This window comes from Triticum dicoccoides, chromosome 7A (genome assembly GCF_002162155.2).
Source record: "Triticum dicoccoides isolate Atlit2015 ecotype Zavitan chromosome 7A, WEW_v2.0, whole genome shotgun sequence".
Taxonomy (NCBI): Eukaryota; Viridiplantae; Streptophyta; class Magnoliopsida; order Poales; family Poaceae; genus Triticum; species Triticum dicoccoides.
Window position 1 is genome coordinate 216164914 of NC_041392.1, and position 8855 is coordinate 216173768.

General features: G+C 49.1%; 1 protein-coding gene across 15 annotated transcripts in view; it reads left to right on the plus strand.

Moving 5' to 3' along the window:
• LOC119329255 overlaps positions 1-8614 on the plus strand; it is an 11035-nt gene extending 2421 nt beyond the window's left edge. For 4 of the 15 annotated variants that reach the window (XR_005159382.1, XR_005159378.1, XR_005159376.1 and 1 more), the window contains one exon: positions 7371-8614. Coding sequence is in view for 3 of the 15 variants with exons in the window: in XM_037602267.1 (XP_037458164.1) it covers positions 1509-2577; positions 6542-6684 (1212 nt within the window). In the remaining 12 variants the exon portion in view is untranslated. Of the gene's footprint in view, positions 1-1467; positions 2578-6541; positions 6797-7370 lie in introns of those variants that run through there. The other 11 variants (XR_005159387.1, XR_005159380.1, XR_005159384.1 and 8 more) reach the window with 7 other exon arrangements.
• The last annotated feature ends 241 nt before the right edge of the window (positions 8615-8855 follow it).

Here is an 8855-nt window from a genome sequence, read left to right on the forward strand (position 1 = left end):
CCCATGCGTCGGGACGGGGCGCACCGCCGGCCGGACAGCAGCCGCCGGCACTTGCGCCGGGTGCTGCAGGGCGTGGAGGCGCTCTCCAGCCGCGGCAGCAGCTGGGCGCTCCGGGAGTTCGGGCTCCTGAGGCGCAGCCAACGACGGCTGGCCGGGCAGCGCATAGACCCCCGGTGCCATCTCATGCTGCTAGGGTCGGCCGGGGAGGCCCTCGCCCTCCGCCGCCGGCGGCGCCGGCTCCTGGGTCGATGACGACTGGTATGGTTAATACTGGCCGTGGAGCTCCTCGCCCTGCACCGCCGGTGGTGCCGGCTCGTAACGCGTCGGCGGAGGGGATGGCTGCTCTGAGGGCCGAGACGCCGGGGGCCACGGTGGCTGCCGGTGTCGCTGCTGATCCGGTGGCGGCAACTGCCGGGGGTCAGCGTGCACCCCCGCCACACCTTGCGGTTCGTCAGGCGCAGAATCGTTCGGGGCAGAATCAGGTTCAGAGTAATCAGAGTAATACCAGTGGGAGACCGACTGATGCACCTCGAGGCAAGTGGGGTGATGACGGGTTTGATGCGTATGGAGTAGGCCAGCATCGGGGCTCATCTTCAGCGGGAGGAGGTCGGGGTTATGCTTGGCAGAGTGACGGGTCTGCAGAGAGACCGTTCCTGGGGCCGGCTGGAGGCTTCGTTGAGGGGGCCTCAGGACCTGATAACAGGCACAAAGGAGGTTATCGCGGATACCGTGGTCGTGGTGGAGGCCGCGGAAGGTTCCGCCGGCCGCCTCCCCCTAGACATGTTGACTCTGACGGGGCGGCGATGGAGACTGATCAGACACCACAGGAGCTACCTCCCCAGGCGATGGAGGTGGTGAATGCACTTGCGGTTGCTGAGGTTCCTGGGATTGCGAAGGAGGCCGAGGTGGTTCAAGTGGCTGATTCTGAGAGGGCATCCAAGTACGCTCGGAAGAAAGAGAGAATGCTTTGTTACCGGTGCGGAGAGAAGGGGCACTTCATCGCGGAGTGTGTGGCCCAGCTGTGCGAATCCTGTGGTAAGCCTACGCATGCTTCAGGGGATTGTCCTTTGCTGAGGGACCATATTCCAGCTCTTACTGTATATGGTGTGTACTGTGCGGAGCTGATGTTCTTCGAGTCAGCGGCTGCGAGGGAGATCCCAGCTGATACACAGAGCCTTACTTCTGGTTTGGTCAAGGTGACACAGGGAGATGTCTCCCAGGCTCAGATTGTGCAGAGACTTCAGGAGTTGGTTCCGGGTGATTTTCAGTGGGACCTCGTACCCGTTGAGGATAGAGTATTCAGAGTGGAGTTTCCTTCGATTGAGGACTTGCAGCGTTTGTTGAGCTTTGGGATGTGTAAGGTGCCAGGCACCAAAGGTATTTTGGAGTTCCACGAGTGGAAGAAAGTTGAGCCTAAGGGGAAGCCTCTTACTCAGGTGTGGCTGCGTTTCTCGGGGGCACCGTCTGAGGCTCTTTCTGATGTGCGTGTGGTGGCTAGTTTGGGGATTATGGTTGGTAAGACGGAGAAAGTGGATATGGCGTTCACTAGAGCTCAGGGGGTGGCTCGACTGCGAGTTAGCATTCTGGATATTGAGTATGTCCCAGACGTCATCAACTGGACCTATAGAGGCGAGGTGTTTCCACTTGATATTGAGTTTGAGGATGCAGAGTTGTTTGCTGAGGTTGCTGCTGGCACTGACGTGGATATGCACGATGGGGGTGATGATACAGGTGCTCCCAGGGAGCAGGCGGATGAGGCAGCACAGGAGCCCAATGGATCGGGGCCTGCTGCTCAGGAGTCGGAGAACGGAGCCGGGATGGAGCAGTCCCCGGCTTCGTCTTTGCCTCATAACTCACTGCGGTTTGGATCTTTTCTGCCGTCGTCGGCGCCTCCTCGTTTGTGGAGTGATCGGGTTGACTCTGACGATGCGTTCGAGCATTCGCTACCGGTCTTGGACTTTGGGCGGTCACCCCGGCAGTCGGCCAGCTTCAGTGCCCGTGTTGTTCAAGAGGTGGAGCCTCAGGAGTCGCCAGGGCGATCTAGGTCTTCGGTTTCCTTGCGGAGGGGAGGGGCGTCTGGGCAGGTGGCCACGACTCCCTCTCATTCTTCTGTTTCACAGCAGGCGGCGCAGGTACCTGTGTCCAGCCGGGGCGACATATCTTTGGGGCAGGAGGCCCTGGAGGTCCGTCTCGCGGGAGCCTCGTTGGTGGTGGGGTCGCCGGAGGTGCTAGGCAGGCGTCAGGGGCAGGTGGCCCCTGACCCTCTAGTACCGACGGCGGTCCTGCAGGTGGAGCGCACGGCTGCCACGGCGTCGGCTGGGGGGGTCGGACTAGGGCAGGAGGCCCTGGTGCCAACTCCGTCAGGCATCTCCACATCTCCTACGCGGTCCCCCTCTCCCAGACCTACTCCGGGAGCCGCTACTCGGGAGGAGGTGATCGCGTTCGGAGGGATCCGAGACCCTGCTTCCGAGGGGAGGCGGACGAGCTCTCGTCTCCAGGACCTTCCGGAGGTTGATGATTTGCAGCAGAGGTGCGCTATGCGGGCGGCCAAGCTGCGTGATGTGGAGAGCACAACAGGTATGTCAGTTAATGTTTCAAATTCTATTCTGCATTTCTCTAAGGATGAGATTATTAATAATGCAAACCAAGTGGGGGTGTCTCTTGGGAATAATAATTTGGAAATTGAAAACTCGGTTAATGATCTTTTAGATTTGGAAGCAGAACGGGCCTTGGAGTCTATTAGAAACCTAGCGGCTGTAAAACCTTTGAATGATGCGGAGATTGAGGCCTTGGGTGTTAGGGTGCTTGATAAATTCTGCGCGGATCTTGTTCCTCCGTCTGCGGAGCCTGATGAGGATGAACTCCAGGTAGATGATGCAGCCCATGTTCAACCAGAGCACGGTTATGAGGACCGGGCTACAGGTGATAACATTCCTAAACGTAAGTGGAAGCGGAAGGTGTACCCTGCATCCGCGGTACGCAGGAGTGCTAGAATTCGTAAGGCCAAAAAATTCCATGATGACCTATGAAAGGAATATTCTGGAATAGCAGAGGTCTTAAGGACTTGGCTAAACGTAGGTTTCTAGCGGAGGCATCTTTAGAGCACCGTTTAGATTTCATTGCTCTCTCTGAAACTGGTAGGGATAATTTTGCACCTCAGTTTCTTAACACGTTGTCGGGAGGGGTGGAATTCGATTGGCATTGTCTTCCTCCAAGAGGGAGGTCTGGGGGCATCTTGCTGGGTGTGAGATGTGATTCCCTTGAAGTCCGGAGTGTTGTTATGGGTGACTTTGCAGTGAAATTCAGAGTCAGGTCCAAAATAGATGGGTTTAACTGGGTGTTGGTGGCGGTCTACGGGGCTGCACAACCTGAGTTTAAACCTGAATTTTTGGCTGACCTGGTTCGAATTTGTGGGTCCGAACAACTCCCTATCCTGGTTGGGGGGGACTTCAACATTATTAGGAGGCGGGATGAAAAGAATAACGATAATTTTGATGGGCGATGGTCCTTTATGTTTAATACCATCATTGAGAGTTTGGATTTGAGAGAAATCGAACTCTCTGGTAGACAATTTACCTGGGCTAACTCTTTACCAAATCCGACATATGAGAAGTTGGATCGGGTTCTTGCAAGTGCCGAATGGGAGCAGAAGTTCCCTCTGGTCACGGTGCAGGCTCTAACGCGAGGAATTTCGGACCACACACCGCTATTTGTTGACTCAGGGGAGCCAAGGCATGTGGGAAACAAGAATACTTTCTCCTTTGAAACGTCATGGTTTGAAAGAGAAGGTTTCTTGGATATTGTTGCCAGAGAGTGGGCTAGAGAGTCTAGGGGTAGATCGCCTGTCGAGAGATGGCAGAATAAGATTAGGCATTTGAGGTGCTTTCTTCGAGGTTGGGCTAAACATCTAAGTGGAGTTTATAAGGTTGAGAAAGACAGACTCCTGGAGATTATTCAATACCTAGATGTTAAAGCTGAATCAGCGGTTCTTCAATCTGCGGATATGTGCTGTAAGATTGATGCGGAAAAGAGGTTGAAGGAACTTCTCCGCGAAGAAGAGCTGAAGTGGGCGCTCAGAGCAAAGGTTCGCAAAGTAATCCAAGGGGATGCGAACACTCAATTCTTTTATCTGATTGCGAATGGCAAACACAGAAAGAAAAAAATATTTCAGCTCGAGCAAGATGAAGGCACAATTGTTGGTCACGATAATCTTAAGCTATACATCACCGAATACTACAAGCAGTTATTTGGACCGCCGGAGGATAGCGCTGTGTCCCTCGATGAGTCCAGGACTGAGGATGTGCCTCAATTAACTGCTGCTGATAATGACATGCTAGTTGCGCCGTTTACGGAAAAGGAGGTTTTCGATGCCATCTCTCAGATGGAGAACAATAAGGCTCCCGGGCCGGATGGGTTCCCGGCGGAGTTTTACAAAAGATGTTGGCATATCATCAAAGGGGATCTGCTACCCATGTTCCACGACCTTTTTGCTGGACGGCTTCAACTTTTTCATTTGAACTTTGGAACGATAACGTTGCTTCCAAAGAAGACCGACGCTCTCAGGATTGAGCAGTTTCGTCCTATCTGCCTCTTGAATGTCAGTTTCAAAATTTTTACCAAGGTTGGGACTAATAGGCTCACACAGATTGCGCATTCTGTGGTGCAGCAATCCCAAACAGCTTTCATGCCAGACAGAAACATCCTTGAAGGGGTGGTGGTGTTGCATGAAACGCTCCAGGAAATTCACTCTAAGAAACTTGATGGAGTCATCTTTAAAGTAGATTTTGAGAAAGCGTATGACAAAGTTAAATGGCCTTTTCTGCAACAAGCTTTGCGTATGAAAGGTTTCCACGAGGGCTGGAGGAGCCAGATTGAAACTTTTACGCAAAAGGGTAGTGTTGGCATAAAAGTGAATGACGATGTCGGTCATTACTTCCAGACACATAAGGGCCTGCGGCAGGGAGATCCGATGTCCCCTATTCTGTTCAACATAGTAGCCGATATGTTGGCGGTGTTGTTAGGGAGAGCCAAGTAAGTTGGCCAAATAGGGGGCTTGGTGCCACACTTAGTGGATGGGGGTATATCCATCCTGCAATACGCTGATGACACTATCATCTTCATGGAGCATGACTTGGTAAAAGCTAGAAATCTGAAGCTGCTGCTTTGTTTGTTTGAGCAGCTAAGTGGGCTCAAAATTAACTTCCACAAAAGTGAGTTGTTCTGCTTTGGGAGAGCCAAAGAGGAACAAGAGGATTACAAGCAGTTGTTCGGATGTGGTTTGGGTGAGCTGCCTTTTACCTACTTAGGAATTCCTATTCATCACCGCAAGCTCACGAATAATGAATGGAAGTGTATTGAGGATCGTTTCGAGAAGAAGCTAAGTTGTTGGAAGGGCAAGCTCATGTCGTATGGAGGCCGTTTAATTCTTATTAATTCGGTGCTCACGAGCATGCCCATGTTCCTTTTGTCCTTCTTTGAAGTCCCAGTTGGAGTTAGGAAACGACTGGACTTCTATCGATCGAGGTTCTTTTGGCAGGGGGAGGAGCCTAAGAGAAAATATCGGTTAGCGAAGTGGGATATCATTTGTAGACTGAAAGACCAAGGGGGTATGGGGATTGAGAATCTCGAAGTCAAGAACCGGTGCCTTCTTAGTAAGTGGTTGTGGAAGTTATCCTCAGGAACTGACGCCATGTGGGCTCAAATCCTGCGTAACAAGTATCTCCAAACCAAAACTTTGGCTCAGGTGTCGGTTAGACCAACTGATTCACCCTTTTGGAAAGGGCTTATGAAAGTGAAGCTTTCATTTTTTCAGAGGTCAAAGCATTTAGTTGGTAATGGTGCAAGCACGAGATTCTGGGAGGATACTTGGCTTGGAGAGGCTCCCCTAGCAATCCAGTATCCGTCTCTGTATCGTATAGTTCGAAGGCGCGATGCTTTGGTTGCATCGGTCTTCGCCTCGATACCCCTGGATATCCAGTTTAGAAGATCGTTAGTGGGCAATCGTTGGGAAGAGTGGCTGCATCTAGTTAGGAGACTGATGCAGGTACAACTATCTCAACAACCTGATAAATTACGCTGGAATCTCACTAGGTCGGGGGGATTCACGGTTAAATCAATGTATGTTGATGTTATTAATTCCAGCTCAATTCCTACTTCAAAGCATGTGTGGGACGTCAGAGTTCCTTTAAAGATCAAGGTGTTTATGTGGTTTCTACATAAACAGGTGATCTTAACAAAGGATAATCTTATTAAGCGTAATTGGACAGGACCTACTAGGTGTAGTTTCTGTGATCAGGGTGAAACCATTAAACATCTTTTCTTTGACTGCCCACTAGCTAGAATTCTTTGGACAACTATTCAAGTCGCTTTCAATATTACCCCACCAAGGTCGGTTAACATGTTGTTTGGGACATGGCTAACTAGGGTAGAGCCCGGGTTAGCAAAACATATTCGCTTGGGGGTTTGCGCTTTTTTGTGGGCGCTTTGGAATTGCAGAAATGACTTCGTCTTTAACAGATCAACAAATATCCATGTTTTGCAGGTTATCTTCCGAGCAACGGCTCTTATCCGTTCCTGGTCGCTACTCACTCCGACGGAGGCCAGGGAGCTTTTGGTTACTGCTGCTATCCGATGGGAGATGGTAGCTCGGGATATATTCAGCCGGTTTGGATGGCGGTCGTGTAACAGGATAGGCAATTAGTTTACCTGTCTATTTTGGAGCCAAACGGCTGTGATGTATAAGTGCTTTGGCTAGCTTGTGTATCTAGCCTTCGGGCTCTGTGTGAGCCTTTTCTTACTTTTCTTGTTGACAACCTTGAGACTTGGAGACTTTGTGGACTATTTTATGCTTAATAAGATGGCCGTATGCATCATGCTGATGCAGAGGCCGGGGAAGCCCCCCTTTTCGAAAAAAAAAAATCTTGGGCTATCTGTGAAGCTGGATGGCACACGACAATAGTATTGTCCTTCATACCTGGGCAGCCCTTGCATCTCCTCGGTCTATTGTGTCTTGCAAGCCAGCATATAATTGCGTTCTTAGGTTTCCTTTATGTCTTTTCATGCAGTCTATTTGTACTGCACTATTGCAAAATGCCTGCAAAGGAATCCATATTGAACTGCAATTTAAGCTTTTCACACACCAGCAAGGTTTACATGATTTCTCTTGCATTTTGCACCTTCTTTTATTGTGCAATGTATATTTCCTCTATACCCATCTTCTCCGTAGTGGAATAACAATGGATACTGCACAACCATGAATTTTGAATGGTTCTCCGATATTCTTCTTGGTCTCATGTCTTTGTACTGAACAATGATATCATGTACTTTTCCATTCTCTGTTGTATCACTGACAATCAAGGCTGCTACTTCAGTTGCAGATGGCATGTCATGTCGTGCTAATCTCACATTGTGATAGTTCAAGTCTGGTACTTCAGTTGCAGATGGTATGCCATGTCGTGTTAATCTCACGTGGATAGTCACCTTCGAATTTATCCCTTACCATTCTGAGTGTTTTTGCTAGTCTATCTTTATCCAATATATTTTTAAGGTCCTCGACAATGGGAGGATCTGTTGATTCCCTTTTATCTTCTGATGTTGACGCGTCAACTCTGATTCTTACCTCATTTGTAGTGGCATAGGTGTGCAACTACGCCGTGCGTAGTTTGTCTTTACCTTCAGGTAGTAGAGTACCTATCTGTGATATTTTTGGCCATTCATTCCAAATACATAAGGCATGGGACCATTTTTTCTGTGTCTACCTCTCCTCCCATTGATGTGAAAGCGAACATGGAGTTGTACAATCTGATATTGTGCATGTAGTTCTTTCTTCCACCTCTTTACGAACTAAAAGCATTTGATTGTGTTGTCACACCTTGAATTGAAGACGTGCATTATACTACTGATTATGTTATTGCTGTTAAGAAATATTGAAATCTAAGAATAAGATAAGATTGCAATTGAGGATGAGAAGTTGATGTACAACAATGACTGAAAATCCACAAGGGGAACTTATGAGAAGTTTAAAAAGCCATTTTACATGAATTAAAAGCTTTTGATTGTGTTGTCATACCTTGAATTGAAGACATTAGTTGTTCTGCCATTTCTGCTCTTACTTTTAAGAAAATATTGAACTTTATGTCAGTTCTATATGATCTCTGCAGATGGTCCAGCTGCTGGAGGTGATCTGCTCACCTGATGGAATCGTCGGCACACAATTGAGAAGATTGGGGCACTCGCTCGTGAGAGTTCTTTTTTTAGAGCTCTTTTTTAGGAAAACCTGATGGAGCCGATGGCACAATCGAGGAGGATGGCACAATCGTGGAGATTGGGGCACTCGCTCGTGAGAGTTCTTTTTTAGGGAAAGCCATCATGGTGATGTATATTGATTTGGAATAATAGTACATCATCGGCAAGAACGGCAAGTAAAAATTTGGAGGGTTGCTTGTGATGGTATGAGTCGAACCTATGGTGAGTTTTGTTTATGAGATCGTGAGATTGATTGTGTGATTTGTGTAAAGAACACGGGACAGATCAAAAAATGGTCTGTGAGACCCGCGTATAGGAGATGGCAAAAAGACAAAACGGCATGCATGCAATTGATCATTGTAGGGTTGGATATTTGGGAAGAATCCATCAACGTACATACCTTGCTCTTGGCCACTGCTCATGCATGCTACATATTGGTAAAGGGAGCCACCTCGAAGGAGGCGACATGTGCCTTTTAGCCCTATCTGCGCTTGGTCTTCGCCTGAAAGCCGCCAATCCAATGGCCATGAGGATGGCGTAGCCAAGCTAGGGTTTGTTGTGATCTTTTTTTAGCTCGTTTCTTCTCGTTTGGTTGTTCACCGGATATGATT